Source organism: Microcaecilia unicolor, chromosome 4 (assembly GCF_901765095.1).
Source record: "Microcaecilia unicolor chromosome 4, aMicUni1.1, whole genome shotgun sequence".
In the NCBI taxonomy this organism is placed as follows: domain Eukaryota; kingdom Metazoa; phylum Chordata; class Amphibia; order Gymnophiona; family Siphonopidae; genus Microcaecilia; species Microcaecilia unicolor.
The window spans coordinates 306,746,400-306,770,336 of record NC_044034.1 but is presented as its reverse complement, the minus strand read 5'-3'; the positions used below and the strand labels follow the sequence as shown (position 1 = coordinate 306,770,336).

At 43.8% G+C, this 23,937-nt stretch overlaps 1 protein-coding gene across 1 annotated transcript in view; it reads left to right on the top strand.

Moving 5' to 3' along the window:
* Positions 1-23,937, top strand: part of LOXL2 (lysyl oxidase like 2) — a 186,286-nt gene that overhangs the window by 71,931 nt on the left and 90,418 nt on the right. The window contains exon 4 of the mRNA XM_030201813.1: positions 10,218-10,429. Within this exon, the coding sequence (XP_030057673.1) occupies positions 10,218-10,429 (212 nt within the window). The remainder of the gene's footprint in view (positions 1-10,217; positions 10,430-23,937) is intronic.

Here is a 23,937-nt window from a genome sequence, read left to right as displayed (position 1 = left end):
AATGCCCCTGATAGTTGTTAAAGATAAAAGGATATGATTTCTAGTAAAAGGGCTTCATGAAGGCTTCCAAAGGATGAGAGAGAGAAGTATAGACAAACAGATCATAGTGGCAGATAAGGACCAAGTTGATCTTTGTTTTCCCCTAGACCCCTTTGTTACTAAGGATCCTCTATGCCTATGCAGACTTTCTTAAATTCTGTTACTGAAGGTGGTATAAGAAAAGCTGTTGGTGTGGCAGGACTTTCTCGGTTGCAGCCCCAAGGTTATGGAACAGTTTGGCCCCTGAAGTAGAGGCAGGAAAGGATTTGTTAAAGTTTAGGAAGAAATTAAAAGCTCATCTTTTCTCACTGTATCGAAAGGTATTAGATCATGGCTATAATACAGGGGCTCTTAACCCAGTGCTCGGGACACACCTATCCAGTCAGATTTTCAGGATATCCACAATGAATATGCATAAGATAAAGTTGCATGCACTGCCTCCATTGTATGTAAATCTATCTCATGCATATTCATAGTGTATTTCCTGAAAATCTGACTGGCTAGGTTGTTCTGAGGACTGGGTTGAAAATCCCTTTTCTAATAGGACTAGCCGTTGAGCCCGTGAAAACGGGCTACTTTTGGAATGGGGAGGTTTCCGAGCCCCCCCCCCCCCCCCCCGGAGTTGCCACCGCCGCCCCTCCACCCGGCCCGAGCAGCACTATAAACTTACATCAGCACGCAGCAGCAGGCACATCAGCAAAGCTGCCGTCGGGGCGGGCTTCCTTCTCTGCCTGTGTCCCGTCCTCGTGTGACGTAACGTCGGCGAGGGCGGGACAAAGGCAGAGAAGGAAGCCCGACGGCAGCTTTGCTGATGTGCCTGCTGCTGCGTGGTGATGTAAGTTCACAGTGCTCGGGCCAGATGGAGGGGCGGCGGTGACTCCGGGGGAGGGGGAGCGGTTCCGACGTCTGCAGCATGCCAGTAGAGACTTCCCTCTCTGTCCCGCCCCCATCATCACATATTGAAGCGGGGGCGGGGCAGAGAGGGAAGTCTCTACTGCGCATTTGCGAGTGAGTATGGTCACTCGCCATTTATATGTTTGATGGTCATATTTTTGTGTTTTATGTTGTGATTAGCTAAGGCATATTTTGGTGGTATGTTACTCTATCTTCATGTTGATTTTATGTACTAAAATGTGGTTAGAGTGGTATTTTCACCAAGGAGGCAGTATGTATATATTTTTTAATGAAATTAAATCTTCACCTCCCTTGTAATGTTCTCTATAATTTTTGCTGGCCCATGTGTGCATGAAAATCATTTTGTGCACAAGTTTTCAGCCTCGACTCGCAAAAAGTTTGTGTGTGCAATTGTTAGGCTCCATTTCTGACCCGTGGGCATGTGCACACGTGCACAGCTTAAATGGAACACTGTTCCCTTGGGAAGTGATTACATATGTCTACTACCCTTTCCATGGAGAAGTGTTTCCCAGTGTTACTCCCAGTCCATTCCCTTGAAGCCTCAGCCCAGGACTTTGTGTTCTGGAACTGGTGTCATTCAATGAGGTTTGCCTACTGGGAATTTTTTTATGGACTTACTGGCCAATTACCATTCCCGTGGCTCAATGAATCATTCATGTATAAGGTTTATAAATCACATTCACCCAACAATGTCTGAAGATACAGTTTGGCCAGAAATGCTTGGGTGAGTGATGTCATTTCAAATAATAAGGAAAATATTATAACATAATTCTTTCTCTGCTGTCCTTCATCAAACTCAGTGCTTATAGTTCCTTATTTTAGGCACAGTATCATCAGGAGTGGTAGAATCTGCATAGTTAATAATACCACAGTTGACTTCCATACCTTTTGGAAGAAATTATAGTTAGAATTAGCTGGACATTAAACCCCAGAGCATTGGTTCAGCCACTGTGTTTTAGCAATTCCGCCTCTTCTGCAAAACTTAGCTGCCCAGGGTAAGTTTGCCATCCTCTTTTCTAATGGATAGCAATGTGAAAATGCCCAGGTTCTATTGCTGTTATGATTTCCTTGTCTGATTGAAGTTCCTCAATCTACATATGTAGCTGCCATTTGACTGAACAGATACTTTATCGTGCCCCCAGCACTGTAGCCTGGGGCTGCAGATTTATGGGTGACACAAGTCATTCATGCTTGGTCCAGAAACTCACCTCCACCCTCCTGATGTAAGATCAATATCGATGAAATCAAAGCCTATTCAAAAGTTGAATTCAGATCTCTGAGAATTTTTAGGTTCACAAATATTTTTGCACATCTCAGTTACATTTTTGAGATATAAGGCTGCATGTTGGCTTCACAATAAGCTTCAATACTTCACCAGTCAAATTCAGTTCTTGGGTGAAGACAGTGTCCTCAGTGAGCCTCCACCCGCTATTCCAATAAGATTCAGCTGGATCAAGCCACTGTGACTAAGGGGTTCTAGGAAAGGACAGCCCAAATTTTTTTGTTTTGTTTCATTTCCTATGTTGTATGCAGTATTGTTAATTTTGTTTTGTTTCATCTATCTCTATTTTTGTTTTGGGAGCAATGACATCAACAGTGCACCCTTTTTCACATAGTGCACACTCTTTCGTAAAGAGAGTACACTATTTACAAAAAGCAAAAACTGAAAAAAGATTTCCTACAATATATTACTTAATATTTTTGTGGGCCATCAGAATAGCGGGTGAACCCCACATGATGAGTGTGAGGCAGAACACTCAAGCACCATACTTATAATCCTCATCAGTCTAGTGGCCTAGTGGTTAGGGTGGTGGCCTTTGGTCCTGAGGAACTGAGTTCGATTCCCACTTCAGGCACAGGCAGCTCCTTGTGACTCTGGGCAAGTCACTTAACCCTCCATTGCCCCATGTAAGCCGCATTGAGCCTGCCATGAGTGGGAAAGCGCGGGGTACAAATGTAAAAAAAAAATATATATATATAGTTATTTGTGCTTTAATTGAAAGAAACAGAGAGGAAAGAAATCTTTAGTTTACTGCAAATAAGATAAGTACCTGATTACTCTAAGATTATTCTAAGATACTATATAAGAATTGAGAAAATGAATCGAAACATTGAAGAAGTGTATAAGTGTGTATGTATATATCAAGGGAAATCAAGCTCTGAGGTGTCGTGCCTCAGGCATCATACCGATGGGGCATGCCAAAGGGGCACCAGGACACTCCGCATCGGAGACATACATCTTTATCAAACATCTGCCTTAAATTCATCATATGCAGAGTAGTAAGTCTACTTCCAGACATTATCTCACACTAGTCTCAAAATGTTCTTCCAGTTATTCACAGTTAATTGGCTATCTATTACTATTCTATGTCACATTTTTACAGGTTCTCCTTCTATCGCTTTAGAAACCTACTTTAATATCCCAGTCATTATTTCTAACAGGTTTAAAGTTAAAGCAGGAAACCACAAAACACAATATGACAAATTCAATTATTGTAATCAACTAAATCTTACACACATCAATCAAAAACACCTGACTCAAAGCCACCCTACTCAAAAACAAAACATAACCCTTTCTCCAAAAGAAAACACCTCTCATAAATGTTAAATGCAACACTCATAATTCACTTTCATTTACACCAGTCCTAATTGGATATGTTAATGCCAGATCTACAATAAAGAAAACACAGATAATTAGAGAATGGCTAGAAAAGAACAATTAGACCTCCTATCGATTGCTGAAACCTGGTTACATGCGCAAGATGATACAATATTAATTGGCCTATGTCCCCCAAGTTACAAAATTCTTCACCCAGCTAGAAAAGGGAAAAAGGGGAGGAGGCACTGCCATAATACATAAATCCTTTTTCAAAGTAGAACTGATATCTCATCGTAACTCCCCTACTCTCGAAACAATTGCTTGCAAAATCAACAATGACACTGTATCTGATCCTATCTGCATCATCCTTTTTTACTGCCCACCAGGGAGATGGCAATCAACAGAAAATATCTTCACTGAATTTGTATCTAACATATGCACTTAGGGGGCCTTTTACTAAGGTGCGCTAGAATTTTTAGCGTGCACTAAAAATAAGCACGCGCTAAATGCTAGAGACACCAATGTATTCCTATGGACATCTCTAGTGTTTAGTGCGCGCCTATTTTTAGAGCATGCTAAAAACGCTAGTGTGCCTTAGTAAAAGACCCCCTAAATTTGACAATGTCCTACTAATAGGGAACATCAATTTACACCTAGATAATCAAAATGACAGTAATACAAAAAATGTACTTGACTTTTTAAGCTACTGGCAACTCACACAACCATTCCACCATACCTCTCACAATAAAGGTCACTTACTTGACCTATTAGCCTATAAATTTGCAAACGACAACAACAACTTTCATCTAAGTAACCATACTTGGACTCAAACTTCCCTGGTTAGATCACAGTAAACTCAAGTTCTCCCTCTATTGGAGGGAAAATACAAAATCAATGAAAAAGTACTATGACTCCTCACAAAACTAGAGGAAAAATAAATACCACAACCTTCTGGTCTAACATCTTGAACAATCCTGCTCTTCCTCCAGCAGACAATAACAGTTTAATGATTAAATGGGATGACCTATGCGAAAATGTCTTAAATAACATCTACATCCAAACCAACCCAGAAAATTTCACCTTGGTTTAGTCAATCTATCCTTCTTTTGAAAAGAAAATGTAGAAATCCGGGAAGGAAACGGGCTAAAGACAAATCAAACGAAAACAAATTAACTTGGGAAAATTGCCATCAAAACATATAAAAATGAGATCAAAATTGCAAAAACTCGATACTATAACAAAAGAATTGGTGGTAATTTCCTTAATACCAGTAAACTTTTCAAGCTCTATTCTCCACAAAAGCAATAACCACAACCACAGAGTCCCCACCAATAGCAGAGCAACTGGCTACTTTTTTCGAACAAAAAGTAGTTAAAATCAGAGGAGTACTCAAATTAGAAATCATCCATCAAGATATTTACGAAAAACAATCAGATACACATACAGGAATAGCCATCAACAGAATCACACAAACAGAAACTACCAACCCATGACACAGTAAAACGTTGCCTCCTAAAATATTCAACCTCACAATGCATTCTAGATCCTTGTCCTAGTTACCTTATGAAGGAAGCTCCTAATATATTCATTAATCTGCTTCAGCAGCATATCTCCTTCCTACTATTCCACGGCGCTTTCCCTGATAATAAAGGTTCTATTATCCTAACACCAATACCAAAAAAACAATTCAATCACCATAACTGATGTAACAAACTACAGACCAGTAGCCTCCATTCCTTTGATGATAAAAGCGATGGAAGGAATAGTAGCAGCACAAACTATGGACTACTTTTCACATTTCTCCTTACTACACAAATCACAATCAGGTTTTAGACCATGCTATAGCACCGAGACTCCTTACTACGCTATTATCAAATCTCAGAAAAGAAATTAGCATAGGGTCTTAATAATGCAGTTCGATATGTCTAGCGCATTCGATGTAGTAGATCATAATGTCCTATTAAACATACTAGACAACTTTGGCATATGTGGCACAGTCCACAAATGGTTTCAAGGATTCCCTCAGGGCTCTCCACTATTGCCCATTCTGTTTAATGTAATGATGTCACCACTAGGTAACAGATTAGAAATAGCAGGATTCAAAACATTCATATATGCTGATGATGTTCCCATATACATAACCTTCAAAAAGAACATTCAAGACATCTTACAAAAGGCAAAAATTGACTTAAATTTGATGGAAACCTGGGCCTCAGAATCCAAACTAAAGCTAAATACAGAAAAAATACATTCATGGTCATTACCAACCTATTTGACCAAAATGACTACAACAGTTTCACAATTGACAACACTTCATTCGCCATTGACAATAATCTGAACATTCTAGGTATAATTGTAGACAAACATTTAACTATTGATACTCAAGTTTCCTCAGTAATCACAAAATCTTTCAGGTCTCTTTGGAAACTAAAAAGGTTCAGACACTATTTCTCATCATAAACATTAAGACTATTGGTATAATCAATAACATTATCCCAATTTGATTATTGTAATGCCATATATGCTGGCTGTAAGGAATACCTGTTGAAAAAAACGCCAAACACTGCAGCCAGATTTATATATAAAATCTCTTTTTTTTTTAAAGTGCCTCCCCTTTATTAATCAAATTACACTGGCTTCCCATCAAAGCAAGAATCACCTACAAATTATGTACCTTTATCTTTCAAATCCTAAATGGCACAGCTCCAGACTATATGGTACCATTAACAAACTTATCTCAAAGAAATGCTAAATATGAGGCAAGAAACTATCTCAGACTATACCTCTCAAATTGCAAAAAAGTGATCTACAAAACTGTCCACTCACTTACCAAGGAACCAAATGGTGGAACTCCTTACCACCCAAAATAAAAATATACAGGAATATACTAGATTTCGCAAAATCCTCAAATTGTTCCTATTCAAACAAACCCTCACAAAGATGATACCATATCTCAAACAACTAATTATTACCTGAATTGGTTATTATTCTGTTTATCATTAACTTTCTCTTTGCTTCATGTATAATTTCTCATTCATAATAGATTTTTTAAATATTAAACATCAATAGTTATCCCAGTATGTTTATAATATTGTATTGTAAAATTGGATTCTTACAACAAATTACTTTCTTATGCATTGGCTCCCAGTCAAAGAACGCATTACCTTCAAAATTTGCACCCTGATCCACAAAATTATCTATGGCATAGTCCCAGGATACATGATAGACCTCATAGATCTGCCAAATAGGAATAGATTCGGATCATCTCGAACATATCTAAACCTCCACTACCCATACTGCAAGGGACTTATATACAAAGCAACCTATGTATCCAGCTTCTCATATATAAGTACAAAACTATGGAACACACTGCCAAAAGGAGTGAAAACAATCTACGACCATCTAAACTTCAGGAAATCACTAAAAACCTACCTGTTAAAAAGGGAATACCCTATTGGCCCAACATAGATGCCAACACTCTGCAACACAGCAAACCCAACGATCATATTAGACACTATTTAACCTTCCCTCTCTTTGACTCCATTGCGCCTGAAACAAACGGACCTTATTCAACCACCATTTCACCTTGTATTTGTTTCTCTACCGGTCTATGTAAGCCACATTGAGCCTGTAAATAGGTGGGAAAATGTGGGATACAAATGTAACAAACAAACAAATAAATAAATTATTCTTTGTTATGTATCCTGTACTATTTATTGTAAGCCACATTGAACCCAAACTTGTTTGGGATAATGTGGGATATAAATGTCACAAACAAACAAACAAACAAATAAATAAATAAAATGTATACATTTTATTCCTATGGGCCCTGCTGCAGATACCTAGAGTTAAGCTTTAGTAAAAGACCCTCTGAATTAAGTAGAGGATTGCTCTCACTCTCTTCCTGGTTGGCAAGCAAATGCAGGATATGAGCTAGGAGCTGAGAAGAAAGTATTTTTGACATTTTGATTAAGATGAGAAGCTCTACAATGCAAGGAGTTAATGCTTTACCACCTGACTTCATTAGGGAAGTGGTGATGTACCAATCCTGACAAAAGAGGAAGATAGATTCTCTTGTTAACATTTTTTAACAACTAGGTCCTTTCTATATAAAAGTTAGTAGCAAACTGAACATCTGGATTCTTAAAGGCACATGTAATTCATTCCATATTAACAAAACATCTGCTTTTCTTTGGATTTTCCAGGGCTATTTCCCCACTGGAAATTACTTCTTGCATCTGGCCATTGCTTTTAGATCATGAAATATCTGGCGGACTGGATGAAAGCCAAAGCTGTGGTGTAGCTGGGGATAACCTCATGTACTCTGTTTGACAGGGGAAAGACCTAGCTTAGATTCTTCTATAAATTTGTAGAATTGTTTTTTAATTGCCCACAGTAGTAACATTTTCCAGTTCTGTGCTTGAATTCCTAAAGGTTTTGTAGATGCATATGTGTTCCTTCACTTAGGGAAAACACCCCCCCCCCCCCCCCCCCCCCCCCCCCCCCCCCCCCCCCCCGATATTCAAAGCTATTTAACCAGCCAGACAGGGCTACTGACCAGTTAAACAGCATATCAGCATTAGGGCAGGAACCATGAGGTTGAGGATTTACATTTTCAAAACTACATGCATTGCTTTCCTTGTAAAAAAAGGTTATCAATAGAAATCAAACAAAATAAAACATGGAAAAGAAAATAATAAGATACCTTTTTTATTGGACATAACTTAATACATTTCTTGATTAGCTTTCGAAGGTTGCCCTTCTTCCTCAGATCAGAAATATCATCTTATTTTCTTTTCCATGTTTTATTTTGTTTGATTTCTATTGATAACCTTTAAGAGTGGACTAACACGGCTACCACACCTCTTTACTTGTAAAAAAACAAACATACAAACCTGCAAAGAAAGTGAATGCAAATCCATGTGGATTCCTTCAGAGGCAGTCTTCAAAGGGAAAGTATGTTTATATGCAGGGCAAGATTAATCCTTCTGAGGACCCTAGGCAAGCCATGTGCATTGGGCTCCCCACTGCAGTTTAAATACATTTTAAAACACCCACAAACTAGACTGAACCTAGTTCTGACTGCAGCAGAAAACCAGCAGAGGAAGAAGCAGCAAGTAGGAAGCGTTGCTTGCTGATTCCTGCTACCTGGAGTACAATACACAGACATTGTTTTTTTCTGCCAGTAACTAACTTACCAGGGCAAACTCTGTCTTAGGAGCCATTGAATTGCATAGGAGAGGGCCACTCCTAAACATTTGGGCCCAAGGCACATGCCTAGTTTGCCTATGTCTTAATCCTGCCCTATTCATACATTCCCTGTAAAAACTGGTACAAAGCCCATAATACCAAATAGATTTTGAACTGATGCAGACAAATGGAGTCATTTTGTTTCATGTACATACATAAAAAGTATGCTCATACTTTCTCTCTGAAGGCTTTAGGAAAATTTCAAATAAAATGTATACGTGTACTTCTACTTTGAAAATTACCCAAACAGAATTATGCACTTCCATTTACACTTATACTTTACCACTCAAAAAATTTCTGTGTTAATTTATCTGCACACATACACATTTTTTTAAGTGTGTATAAATGCAATCCCTTTCCCAACCCAGCTCCAGGAAATCCCATGTTCAGCCTAGATCAATTTACGCATCTACAAGCTGTATGTGCATGACTTCACCCATATAAACATTTATTTCTGAGGCGGACTGACAGTGCTCTGGGCCCCTCCATCCAGGTTCTACCTTGAAGGACCCTGGTGGTCTAGTGGCCTTTTCGGGGGCAGGAAAGATGCCCACTACTGCTGCCTGAAGCCACCGTGTTTTCAAAATGGCTGCTGAGACTTCCTGCGGTAGCCTTGTGGTTCTCAGCAGTCTCGCGAGACTGCCATAGGGAAGTCTCAGCAGCCATTTTGAAAATGCTGTTGCGCCAGGCAGAGTAGCAGCAGTGGACAGGAAAGAGTGGGGATCTTTCCTGCCCCTGAAGAGACCACTAGGCCACCGGGGCCCACTAAGGTGGGACCGGGGGGAGAGGGAGAGAGCCTCTGAGCCCTCAGTCCACCCCCTGGTGGAAACCTCTGTTTTACCCACAGAAGTGCCTTTGAAAATTGCCCTGGATTGCCTACAGGCGCTCAGGCACTTTTGCTACCATGTATTGTGCCACTAATATTTACATGGCTGAGGTTCTGGAGGAAACAATGCTTGCACAGAAATAAAAATGTTATTCTCCATGTGTGCATTTCACTCCTGGCCCAATACCCCCTCTCTGCACACCCAGAATCCATAGCAACAGCTTTTACAACAACTGTATTTAGTGACTATGAAATGTCACCATATTAAACCACTGTTCCAAGAGAAACTTTCTAAGCCAGTAGTCCTAAGTGCCTAATTAGACACTATTCTTTTGACATTTCTTATCCCTATGGCCTACCATTCATAGCAAAAGCAACATGCAATACAGAAATAGGTTGGACCACCTGTTCTTCATCAGATTGAATTATTCTTATAGGTATCAAAATGAAAGAACAACTTCAAGCTGGCATAATAGAAAGACAAAAGCATATTGTTGGTTTTAACTCAGTCTTTTGCATTTAATCTGCACCTGCACTTCCTTGAGGTCCTCAACATCCTATATTCTCTTTCTCCTGTTGTTTATCCAGCAACTGAATATCCAAATAGAGGACATAAGAATACGTCCTGTTCTGTCTGCACACCGGAAGCGCATTCCAGTGACAGAAGGTTATGTGGAGGTGAAAGATGAAGGCAGCTGGAAGCAGATTTGCAACATTGGCTGGACACCAACAGATTCTCGGGTCGTTTGTGGCATGTTTGGGTTTCCCAATGAAAGGAAATACAATAACAGAGTTTACAAGTAAGAACAACTAAATATGACAGCAGTTGGTGCTTCCCTACATTTTAAGCTGGCCTGAGCAAGTAAATTCTAGTTGTGCTCATGGAGTCTAGTTGAAGTCATTTGTGGTGTCAGGCAGGGTTGTCTGAATTTCCTTCACTGCAAATTTTAGTGATAAGAGAAGAGAAGCAATTGCAGAAATGTATGTGTTAGGTTTAGGAAAACCTCATCCCTGGTTCTGGATGGAAGAATCAACCTGGATCAGAGCCTTGGCTAAATATACAGAGCTGGATATTTAAAAGCGCTGATCTGAACAGGGAAGCTGCTAGATCAGGAGTGGCAACCACGGTCCTTGAGAGCCATAACCCAGTCAGATTTTCAAGATTTCCACAATGAATATGCATCAGATCTATTTGCATACAATGGAAGCAGTACGTGCAAATCAATCTCATGTATATTCATTGTGGAAATCTTGAAAACCCAACTGGATTGTGGCAAGTTTTAGATAAAGAAAATGTATATACTAGTAAAAAAGGCCCGTTTCTGACACAAATGAAACGGGTGCTAGCAAGGTTTTCCTCAGAGTGTGTATGTTTGAGAGAGAGAGTGTGTGTGAGAGATGGAGTGTGTGTGTCATAGAGAGAATGAGAGAGAGACAGAAACAGCCTGTGTGTGTGTGTGTGTGTTTGTGTGAGAGACAGAGTGTGTGAGAGACAGAGTGTGTGTGTGAGACTGTGTGTGTGTGACAGAGAGATAGAGTGTGATAGACAGGGACTGTCAGAGAGAGTGTATGTGAGAGACAGTGAGTGAGTGAGTGTGAGCCCCCACCCCCCTCTCACAGGGCCCCCCTCCCCACCCCACCTCTCTGGTCTCAGGCCCCCCCCCCCCAGACATCCATGTCCAGCGACCCTCATCTCTCCCTGCCCCCCCCTGCAGCTACCCATGTCCAGCGACCCTCCGCTCCCCCCTCCAGCTACCCATGTCCAGCGACCCTCCCCTCCCCCCCCCCCCGGTGCATCAAACCCCCCCTCTCCACCTGCAGCTGCAAGTGGTAACGCTGTCCGGCCGCTGCTGCTTCTCCTGTTGAGCAGCAGCGGCCGCTACAAAAAGAAAAGAAGCGAAAAATGTTTTTAAACACAGCCCAAATCATTCGGAAATGCCCGAGTCTTAAAACGCAGTCTCTGCAGCCGCTCCTCCTCTCGCATCCATGTCACTGCCCCTGGAGTAAGATCCCGGAGGCACGCAGTGACGTAACAGGCGAGAGGAGGAGCGGCTGCAGAGACTGCGTTTTAAGACTCTGGCATTTGCGAATGATTTGGACTGTGTTTAAAAACATTTTTCGCTTCTTTTCTTTTTGTAGCAGCTGCTGCTGCTCAACAGGAGAAGCAGCAGCAGCCGGACAGCGTTACTACTGGCATCTGCAGGTGGCGAGGGGGCTTGATGCACCGGGGGGGGGGGGGGGGGGGGGGTTTGATGTGCTTCAGGGGGGGAGGAGTGTTTGATGTGCCGGGGGGGGGGGCATGGGTGATGCGCCGGGGGGGGGGGGGTTCTGGTGTGGCGCGGTTGTAGTTTTTTGATGCGCCGCTCCCTGCCACTTGCTCCGAAGTGGCAGGGAGGGGCGCACTGACAGCTCATTCCCAGGCAGGGGGAGGAGTAGGGAAACACATTGGTTGGTTGCCTCGCCTCTCACTGTTCCGCCCTCGAAGTCATCACGTTTTGACGCGAGGGTGGGACAGAGAGAGATGGTGACAGACTGACGAACCTAACGAACCTTATGAACCCTTCACTTCAGTGAAGCCACGGAGTCAGCTTCAGAACGTTGGCGGTGGAAATTATTATAGTAGATATACAGTTCTCCTTTTCATGCCTATCCCGGGGTACTGTGACTTTCCTCTGGCTATATCTCCTTCTTTCAGCACAACTCAATTCTTTTGCAGGTTCAGAACCCTCCCCCCCCTATCTGGTCTGACCCTCTCTCAGTGGTGACCCTCACTCAGGACCCACCCTGGTCTCGAGACTGAGCTCTCCCTGGCTCCAATCCCTAGCTATCGGGCTAGGTCTCTCCTTGTCCACCCATAGCTTCCCCTAAAATACCGGTTGCCGCGTCGGAGCCGCAACACTCCCCTTTTTCCAGTCAAGGGTCACACTCCTCACTTCGGATTCCCCTTCTCCTGGCCTCTTGGCAGGGGACTATCAGGCAACCAAGGCCCCCTCTAACGCATAATTCCAACCTTTATCCCCTTAGTAACTCCTCACCTCCTTATCATTCACTACATGGGTAAGCTCTTTTCCCTCTGCATTCTATTTCAAAACCACTCTCCATGGGCTGGGCCTCTTCCCACCCAGCGACCTGTCAGTCACTCCCTCCAGTGACTCTCAAGGGGGCCTTCTCTCTCAGTAATCCCCATATAAAGGAAGATTACATTTAAATTTCCTGGGTCCCGCTGTGAGGTAAAGATAAAGGTTGGGGGTTGCAGTTGGGGCTGTCTGGGTTTGGGTCTGGATGCAAAGGGGTGCGGGGGATAGAGGTTGCTGGGGCAGCATTTAGGGGAGCAGTGTCCTGTGGTTTAGGATATACTGGGTCGCCACAGTCTGTTTTTTTGTTGTATTGGGGGGGGGGGGGGGGGGGTAGCTAAGCGAAGAGGCATTCCCACACTTCCTGTGCCAGCATCTGACATCAGCATGTATGTGTGGTGGTGATGTCAGTAGAGTCACCCATGCGTGAAGGGGAACACATCTTGGCTGAAACCTTACTGTGAGCTCCTGGGAGATGCTGAGGCTGTTCTAGAGCTTGGAAAAGGGAGAGGGCAGCCCAGGGCAGCACTGGAAGTCCAGGACCCCTTGAAAATAAAGTTTTGGGTACTGGGGAAGGTGAGCAGAGGAATCGCTGTGTGCACAAGCGTACCGGAGATGTGACAGTGGTAGAAGGAGCTGGCATGAGGATGTGTGCACATGCCTGTTATACTGGCTTATGGCACAGCCCATTCAGTGGTCACATGCTAACGGAAATTTAAAAAAATTAACTCTGGTTTTTTAAAATGTTTTCTAAAAAAAAAAAAAAAGGAAACAAATTAATTTATTCATGTTGAAAAGTTTTAAAAGGAGAAAATGGAGTTATTGCTGTGAATTATTGCTGTGAAGGTCTTGTGGCATGGGGGGGGGGGGGGGGGGGGGGGTCTCGTGACAGCAGTAACAGGCTTCTAGGAATTCTAAACTGTAAAAGCAGGCAGTTGGGAGGGTGAATTCATGCCGGATGGACGTGTGTGTTCATCTGTCAAAGTTTTTTTTTTTTTTTAAAGGGTATTTCTGTGGAGGACTGGATTGGACTGGACTGGAGTGTGTGTTGAAGCTGTGCATGAATCAGTTAAACACTGTGCCCTGCAGTGTTTTAGGCTCAAGGTTGGGGAGTTGAGTAACTGAGATTACCGTTAAGCAGAAAAGAAGCGTGGGTTCTTGTGGCAATTTAATAAGACTGGAGTCTGGTTTAAATATTTAGAATGCTGGCTCTACTGACATCACCACCGCTCATACGTGCTGATGTCAGATGCTGGCACAGGAAGTGTGGGAGTACCCCTATGATCAGAGCTAATAGCACACATAAATCTGCATGCTACTAGCTTTGATCTTAGGGGTGTTATAGCCCCGCGCTGTCCCAGCGCTATTTTTAGAGCGCTGTTTGGAACATGAGAGCTCCACATGTCTTAACAGCTTGATCCTGCCACTTCCTCAACTACTGAGCCCTGGACTAGCCACAACTTTCAGAAGTGTCTGTGTTCAGGGAAAGGGGCAGTGTATCACAGGGGTTCAGGGGAGGGGTGTCTACTGCTAGCCTTCAGTCTTTTTCAGATGGCAGAGCCTGATTTCTCCACTAACTCAGTGACTCCTGGCTCCTCACTCCTTCCTACTCTCTGTATGTTTGCCGAACTGTACCCCCATAATTATATTTCCTTGTCATCAGCAGCAGATAGATCCAGAGACTTGTGGATTATGACCATCTTACCAGCAGGTGAAGACAGAGAGTACCACCACACATTCTCCTTGGTCAGTCAGTATTCTCTATCTCCAGCAGGCGGACAGGCTCTCACAGGCTCCTGGTTTGTCATGCTTCTGTGCCTTCTGTTCTGGGCTCCCTGGTTCAGTTGAGCTTGAGGATGTTTAGCCAATGGAGGTGCCTGACTTGGAGTACACCTGGAGGTGCCAGGTTCCTCCCCTCTGCCCCCCTCTCCTGCCACTTCCTTCCTCCTCCTCACAGAACTTTGGGGAAAAATAATGCTGGAAGATAGCAGATTTCTGCTTATGTGGCATTCTGGAGTAGAGAGGGTGTCTCTGCACTCCTGTAGCTGTCTGGATTCAGCCACCTAGTCAGAAGGGCTGTAGATACTAGTAAGGCTGTCAAAATGGTGAGTATGAACTTTCATTCTTCCCCTCTGTCGAGTTGTGCTATTTGGGTTAATGCACCTGCAGTAGTACACTATTTATTTTTTGAGCAGCCTGTTTGTGGGTTTGCCTGTGTTTTCAGGACAGTACCATTGGACCAAGATCAATTTTGATACACTTTTTTTTACAGTGCTTCTCTTGTCGGTGGCAGCCATTTTGGCCACAGGCTGCAATAATGGATTGCTTTTTCTCCTTTTCTGTCTTCGCAGCTTTCAGGCCATTGTGGTGCAGACACCGCTGGTTCCCATGATTGGAGGAGGTCTTTTGTCTGCCTTTGTGGTCTTGGGTCTCAGCTCCTTCTCACATGGTGAATTCTCGCAAAGAAAAAGCCTGGACTGTGCTGCTCCCCAGGTCACTCTCGACTGCCCTTGCAGCCTTCTCTTCAGCGGCCTTCTCCAGGCTACTCCTCCCAGCCATGTTTTCAGTCTGCAACTCACTTCTCTTTCTGAGGCTTTGGCTATGCTGGCATGGCCTGTCCTCTTTTCCTGGGGGGAGTGTATCTCCTTCTCGCTTTGAGCTAAGGGGCAACATCTCCTCACAGTTGCCTGGCCTGTTCTTTCCTGGCTGCATAGGCAGCCTTCAGCTTAAGCCTGCACTTGCAGGGGTATTTGCTGCCCTCTGTTGCGTTTACTCCAGGTACTGGATTGCGGGGTTCCTTCTTTTAGTAGGTGCGGCTCTATGCCACTTGTAATGACTTTTCTCTTTCCTAAGGCATGGCCATTTTTCTCCTCTCTGATGCAGGGGCAGCTGGTGGCCCATATCCGTATGAGCATATAATGGTGCATTACTGCTACGGCTGCCTTCGGGGTACATCGGTCATCCTGGCATGGCCTCCCATAGGTGGTGATCCCATGCAGCATTGGGAGCCGTGGAGGTGTATTTTCAAAGTACTTAGTAACCTATGGAACTTTGTAAGTCTAAGTGCTTTGAAAATGAGTCCCATAGACTGCCAGTTGTCTGACCTGTTTTTTGGTCCTTTGCGGTATTATCAGCATTCTGCTCCCAACTGCATTTCTGGACTTCGATTTCAGCACATGGTGGCATTTCCACCTTGCAGCTCTTTGTGCCTTTTGGCCACCTTGGGGCTATTCAGGCATGAGCGATTGCCCTTGAGATTATTTAGTGCTTGCATTATTGGCCTTTGGGTTGCTGTAGCCTTGTGGCTTGGAGTAGGTGCTGAGTGGGATTCCCCTGGGCACCTGGCAGCTTACAGCCTTCTGTTTTTTGCTGCTGATTGGCAGAAGACAGTTTGAGGTGCCTTCACCAGCCTCTTCATAGCTGCTGTAACAGGATCCTCCTGTTTGGGGCCTACACAGGCTGCCTGGCCTCACTGCCCTTCATACTGTCAGGTTCTTGTTGTCTCAAGTACCATCTCACCTCTGGACAGGCAGTGTGGTTGTGTCTTTTTGCTTCTGCAGTCACTCCTTCACTGTTAGCAGCTCTAGCTGTGTCAGTCTCTGGCAGTTCCTGTGGTCGTTGTTGGCCTTTGCATCACAGTGGCAGCTTCAGCTTAGCGCACAGCTACAGCTGCTTGGCTAGCTCGTGACTCTATGGTATCAGCAGAATTTGGCTCTTTCATGGTTGTTGAGCTTTTTCCATTGGTACATATGGAATGCAGCTCCATCACTGTCTCTGCAGCACAGTTTCCCCATTCCATATGCTGCACTGCTCGGTATTTGGCTGTAGAACATGGTTCTGGCTATACTCAGTAACCTCATCACCATATCTAGTGATTGGAACGACTCCATATCTGAATGGGGAGCAAACTCCTCCTTTTTTCTGTGTGGAAGCAGCCCTAGCCCTGACTCTGACTCTAAACAGGGCTGCCTTACCTGGTGGCCATGGCTCATTTGTGGGGCACAGTTCCATTTCTGATAGCTAGGAGCAGCTCCATCTCTGCCTAATGGGTTCAGATCCATCGTTGCCTGTTGAGCAGTGCTTCATCTTTATTTGCTGAGCCTTCTATGTCTGGTGAGCACAGCTCCATCTATGACTATTGAGCTCAGCTCTATATATGCCGGTTGGGTGCAACTCCATGTTTCCTGTTGAGCACAACTCCGTCTATGCATGTTGAACACAGCTCCATCTCTGAATGAATATCACCACTCCATCTCTGCATGTAGAGCGCATCTCTGTCTCTGAATGTCTCTGTATCATCTCTGTATGTCTAGCAAAGCTCTCTCTCTCTCTCTGAATTTAGTGCATAGCTCCCTCTCTGATGTAGAGCCACCTCTATCTCTGAATGTAGAGAACAGCATCATCTCTGAATATAGAGCACAGCGCCATCTCTGAATGTAGAGCACAGCCCCATTTTGGATGGTAGAGCACAGCTCCATCTCTGAATATGGAGAACAGCACCATCTCTGAACATAGAGCATGGCTCCATCTCTGAATGTAGAGTGCAGCTCCATCTCGGTCTGTAGAGCATGGCTCCATCTATGATGGGAGAGCACTGTTCCATCTCTGAATGGAGGGCATAGCTGCATCTAGGATAATCAGCAAGACCAAACAAGAGAAGAAAGACAACCCTACGTCAGTTCAACAGAAAAAAAACAACAACAAAGTAGGGTAGTGCAATAAACCTTCCAAAATGAGTCCAAGAGAGATCCAGGGAAGAAAACAGAGGTCAATCTTTATTGAAGCATCAACCTAAACAAGGACTCGACACGGAACCGTGTTTCGACATAAAATGCCTACTTCAGGAGTCATAGTAACTTTCCGCATATTCCTTTGTACATGTGCATGTAAATAACCATTTTCATACACAACATGCACAGAGTATGACAGTAAAAAGGGAGGAAAAAGGCTCAGAACCCCACCTTCATTTGATGCTGGAAATGCTTTAGCACTTTTAGTCTACTGAGTTTTGATCTTGATATACCCTAAAGCAGCCACATGATGAAACTAGTTGGTGGGATCTATATATGTTGAACACGCTGAGCAAAGATATGTAACTTTTTTAAATTAAGGTTACCAGTAATTGACACATTGCATAGAGCTTGAACAGTTTCAAGGGGAAGCTTTTTTTTATGCCTGTGAGGTTATTACCCGTTAAAGCCTATCATTTTTAGATGAAGGTGAGGTTCTGAGGCTTTTTCCTCCCTTTTTATTTTTTACTCTCATACTCTATGCATGTTGTGTTTGGAAATGGTTATTTAACTCTTGTCAGTGTAACCTGGGTCTCGCCGCACCACAAGATTTATTTTCTTTCTTCCACATCACTGCACTCTATCACTCCACATCTCCCATACTATACAGTCCTTTCTAGTAGAGCTTGGGTGTAGGTCAAGGTCCGGAATAGAGATCCGGTTCAATGGGGAATTAAGTCAGGCTTCAAAAAGGTTTCTCTGCCAGTCCAGGGAGCAATCATTTTACTCCTGCTCCAAAGATCCACACAGCACTCCAAGGATTAATTTTTTATGCAAATTCAACTTTACTGAACTTTCTGCAACTGGCAGGTAAACCATTTTATAACTTCTTCTGTACAATTAATATTTGGTCTCAACAGTCCTCCTGCCCATTCAAGATTGGGTGATGCAACCTCAATCTCTTTCCAACTTGTTTCACTTAGTAAGCCCAAAGTATTTACATATTTACAGCTCCACCTGTCCTTTACCCGTTCCTTCGGGCTAGCAGTAATCCAAGGCTTCTCCTGATACACCTGATCACAATCCAGTTCTTCTTCAGGCAGACCTTTTTGGCTGTCCTTCTTTCAGCAATGCACTTCTCAGAGCTGCACCCTGGCCTTGCACAGGCTTCTCCTGCTCTGGGTCCTGCTCTCGGGCTGGGTCCCCCTTACCCACCCGGCGCTCCTCACTCCTTCTCAGTTTCCACTGTTAAGGGCAGCAACTCTCCTTAATCCAGCCCAGGTTTATTCTGCCACTCCAGGACCACCCTTCTCCTCCAAGGGTCCCGGTGGGGGCACAGACAACCAAAAACCCTGTGCTCCCCTCTGTAATCCCTTTTATCAATTCTGACTCCTCCCCAACTATCAATCATTACCCAATAGCACTTTTCCTCTGCAAGTTATCCCAGAACCCAACCCCTTAGGCAGGATCACCACTCCTCTTACACCTCTAACACTCCCCCCAGTGACTCCTGAGAGTTCTAATTTTATCTCTTAGTAATCCTCATTATGATGGGGGAATTTTATTTTAGTTACATTTGTACCCCGTGCTTTCCCACTCATGGCAGGCTCAATGCAGCTTATATGGGGCAATGGAGGGTTAAGTGACTTGCCCAGAGTCACAAGGAGCTGCCTGTGCCTGAAGTGGGAATTGAACTCAGTTCCTCAGTTCCCCAGGACCAAAGTCCACCACCCTAACCACTAGGCCACTCCTCATCAGTTATACAGGAAAGTGTGTTTACATGATTATTGTTCTTTTCTGTTCTCTATTTCTGGATACATTGTAGCTCTCAGTATCGCTCTCTTAGGCAAGTGATGGCATCTGATCAGTGTCAATGCAGCATTAGGCACCTAATGTACTTTAGTGCCTAACTACAAAGAGGACATGCATGTGGGCAGGGCATTGGTGGGTCACACAATTAGGTGCCAAACTTCTAGAATACTGTAAGTTGAGTGTCTAGGTGCCAACATTTACACCTGCCTTTTATATGGTGTAAGTGTTGATGCCTAAATGCATGGCTGCCGAGAGGGGGGGCAAGATTTCCCTGTGCTCGGCCTCCAAGGGGGGTCCGGTGCCGGGGTCTGTCTCTCTCTGTGGCTTGGTAGCTACAGGTGGGTCTGGGTGGATCTAGGCCCATTCACTTTAGGGTCATGCCCACCCGAAATCAGTGCTCCATAGGCATGATTGGTGGGGATCCACAAGCCTCACCATCGAAGATCTCCTCCCAGCAGAATAACACTTACACCCTGTCCAGCCATCAGTGTCGCTGCATGCGCAGAGGCTGGCCATATCAGTGGTTCCAGAACACTATCATCAGCTGCGCAGGGTAGGAGGAGGTTTTCGGCTGGCGGGGCTTGAGGATCCCTACCATCTCAGGTATTTTTTTTTGTTTGATTGAGGGTGGGGAGGGAAGAGCACCAGAGGGGGCCAAGGAGAGCAGGGAGAGCACTGGAGGGGGGGGCAAAGGAGGGTGGGGAAGAGATGAGTTTTCAGGCCCACTCTCTCTGGACTCAGGCAGGGCGGGGGGGGGGGGGGGGGGGGGAGCGGGAGAGGGAGCAGGGGTGGCCTGAGTGGCTGGGGGCAGCAATGGTGGCGCTGTCCCAAGCCCGGCTCTGTCTCTTAGCGGCCCTGCCTAAATGTTGATACTCAAATGCCAACTTACACTGTGTTCTATAACAGAATCTGGGCACCCAAATGCCATTATAGAATACTATCTTAGCACGCAGATTTTGAGCACCTAATTTTGAGCACCCTTTATAGAATTGTCTCCTATATGGGCAAATATATCTGCATATATGGATGGATGGACAGAGAGATAGATGGGCCTTTGACTACAGATGCAATTGCCTATAGTGAAATGCACTGAATATTATGTTTATGTTGATTAACGACTTATCATACTGTTTTAACTGACTTTGCAGGGCAAAGCAATTCACAAGCTAAAATACAGATAAGAAAAGGAAATGCAATGAATAAAATAGTAAAGTACACAATCATACCAACATAAGGTACAACATAATAATTTCAGGGAAAGCATCCAAATCCACCAAAACCACCCCGATCAAAATCAGATACCATATACTTGTTGAAAGCGCCGGGATTTGACTACTGCTTTAAACGCTTTTATAGATAATTCTTCTTTGATGGAAAGGGGTAGAGAATTCCATAAAGCTGGTGCTCCATAATAAAAAGCAGGATAATAGTACTATCTATCTGGGCTGCCCGAGACTCAGGTAATACCATATGATGATCATTGATGAATCAGAGGACACGGTTTGGTGTAAAAGGGATAGTAAGACATGATAAGTATCCATTTAAAAGGCCCTAAAAGCTAACAGTAATGTCTTAAACTTTATTCTGTACTCCATAAGGAGCCAATGATGTTGTTTCAGTGTAGGAGTAACATGATCTTTCTTACGCAAATTACAAAGGAGACAAATAGCCATATTTTGTAGTGTTTGTAATACTCAGTACTCACAGCTCAAGTCTGTCAGCTATTCTTAGGCCTGTTTTTCAGAATATGTACAGTGAGTGTTCATGAACATGTGAAATAGGTTAATTTGTATGTTTGGGTTACTCTGGAAACCAGACTTCTTGATGATTCACCAGGGCCACAACTGGGGATCAATAATACTGTGAGGTCTCTGTTAGTCCTATTAGAGCCATGAACTATGGAAAACTCTTCTAAATCTTTCAGCTCACTCCATGTTTCCTAGAAATGTACCAGAACATGGCTAATAATAGGAAACATTTACAGACCATGGCCTGATCCTTAGCCATTCACTATTAAAATATTCTGTTGACTGCTGTATATGATACATAAGCCACCTGGATTTATGCAATTGCCTGCAAATAATCTCTTTCAGCTTTTTCAGATTCTCTCCCCCCCCCCCCCCCCCCCCACACACACCCAAAAACGCTTATATTTTTCCAAGACAGCAAAATCAGACTTTTGAGGAGGTTAGAACATAGGGAACCAATCACAGCTGCAGTATTGCTAAATGAAAATTTTAAACTCTTTGGGAGGCAGGCCCCGGGGCCAGTGTAAACTATTAGCCCCCCCCCCCCCCCCCCCCCACCAGCAAACCTTCAGCCTCATGCCTCCTACCCCCACCCCAAATTAATTTTTAGGCTTAATCCTCAAGATTTTATAATTAAACTCAGCAATCACAATACCCCATCAGTGCTCCTAGAATGGTCTTGCAAAAACATATAGGACCCTGTTTACTAAGCCACGCTGTAGGCGCGCAAACCTTTTAGCGTGCACTAATGCTAGAGACATCCATATATTCCTATGGGTGTCTTTAGCTTTAGTGTGCACTAAAAAGTTAGCGCGTCTACAGCGCAGCTTTGACAACAGAGCCCATAATTTGACTTTATGAGAGCAATATTCAGTTAGCCACAGCTGCAAAATGTATAAAGTTATACCTACTAGTTTTGTAGCCAGACAAAAGTATGTTATACATACTGTGGCTGAATTATGCCATTCTCAGTTTAAAGTTTATTTATTTATTTATTTATTGCATTTGTATCCCACATTTTCCCACCTATTTGCAGGCTCAATGTGGCTTACATAGTGCCGGAGATGCATTTGCAGACTACGGTGTTAACAAATACAGAGTGATATTGAGATAAGATAAAGTTCATGTGGTACAGCCACATAAGGTCATCGTACAACAGGAGAATTGTGTTTTGTCCATTCCATATTTTAGTTTTGTTGTGTTGCAGAGATCAGGCATTTATGTTGGGTTGGTAGGGTATGCCTTTTTAAACAGATACGTTTTTAGTGTTCTCCGGAAGTGTAGGTGGTCGTATGTAGTTTTCAAGGCTTTTGGTAATGCGTTCCACAATTGTGTGCTTATGTAGGAAAAACTGGATGCGTAAGTTGATTTGTATTTGAATCCTTTGCAGCTTGGGTAATGATTTAGATGTGTTTCTCATTGGTAGGTCGATCAAAAAGTCTGTCATGTATCCTGGGGCTTCACCGTAGATAATTTTGTGAACCAGTGTTAGCTGTAGCCTTAGAATACACCTTGTATAGGTCCTGGGACATGCATTTGATGCCCAGTGGCATAGCTAGGGAGGGCGCAAGAGAAGCAATTGATCCCCCAAATGGACTTCCGACGGCACCTATTTTTCACATGGTTCATTGCTCCTATGGAGTCCGCTGTACGCTCCCCCCAATATCACAACCTGGCTACGCTTCTGATACTGCCTTTCTGTGGTACAACCAAAGCAGTTTGTGCATTCCTTCTCCGTCCCTGGTGGGTTCACCATCAAAGCAATGGAGGGTAAAATAACTTCCCCAAACTCACACGGAACCACAGTGGGAACCAAACCTGGTTCCCCTGGTTCTCAGCCAACTACACTAACCATTAGGCTACTCCTCTGTTATTAGTGCATGGATACATTTTCACCGTATAGAAATAATTTATTTAAACTTTTTTTATATAAAGCTTATTTTACACTTTCAAAGAGCTTTTATAAAAGTGTGTGGTGACGTTCAAGCACATACATATGCATGGTGAGAAGATAGTGCATACTTACATATGTTTCATTTGTAGGCATAGGGGCCCTTTTTCTAAAGTGTGTTAAGCACTGAGGCCCAGATGCATCAAACAAACGTAAAAAAATCTAAATCGCTAAAGTCCTTAACGATTTTGAAAAACCGAAGCATGCACCAAAAAAAACAGGTCAAATATATTCGTTGTGGTATCCAGAAGTACAATGTATCAATGAATGGTAATCCCCATTGTAATCAGCCCCTAAATCATTCGCAGAGCAGCCAAGCGTTATGCTGGCTGCTCTGCGCATGACACAAACGTCCAAAAAAAAACCACAACACAAACACGTGGCTCCCCACTTCCCCCTGCACTAACCAAAACAAAAAAAAATCCAAATAGATCGGGAGGGGGCAAAGGCGCTCGTCAGCAGCGTCCTATATGGGCGCCCTTGCCCCCCCCCCCCCCGAGATTGCAGCTGTTCCCAGTTTCAGCCGGTTTTAAAAAAAACAAATCTCCAAATTTTCTCATCCCCGGTCCCCCTCCCTTCCTGCGGCGATCTCGGGGGGGGGGGGGGGGGCAAGGGCACCCATACAGGACGCTCTTGACGAGCGCCTTTGCCCCCTCCTGATCTATTTGAATTTTTTTTTTGTTTTGGTTAGTGCAGGTGAAAGTGGGGAGCTACCGGTTTGCGTTTTTATATAACTTTTTTTTTTTTTTTACATACCAGCATGCATTTTTAAGGTGCAGGAGGGAGCGGAGAGATGACAGCTCAGGCCTGAACGACAGGTCTGAGAGCTCGCTAAATTTGCCACGTTAAATGATTCGTTAGAATCGTCAGTATGGTTAGTGCATAGCGAATTGTCCACATTTCAATGGTAGTTTCTGGTTTGCATTCCGTTTTCGTTATCTGCTAGCGGCTTCAGAAAAAGGCCTATAATGCATGCAACGGTCGCAAATTTTG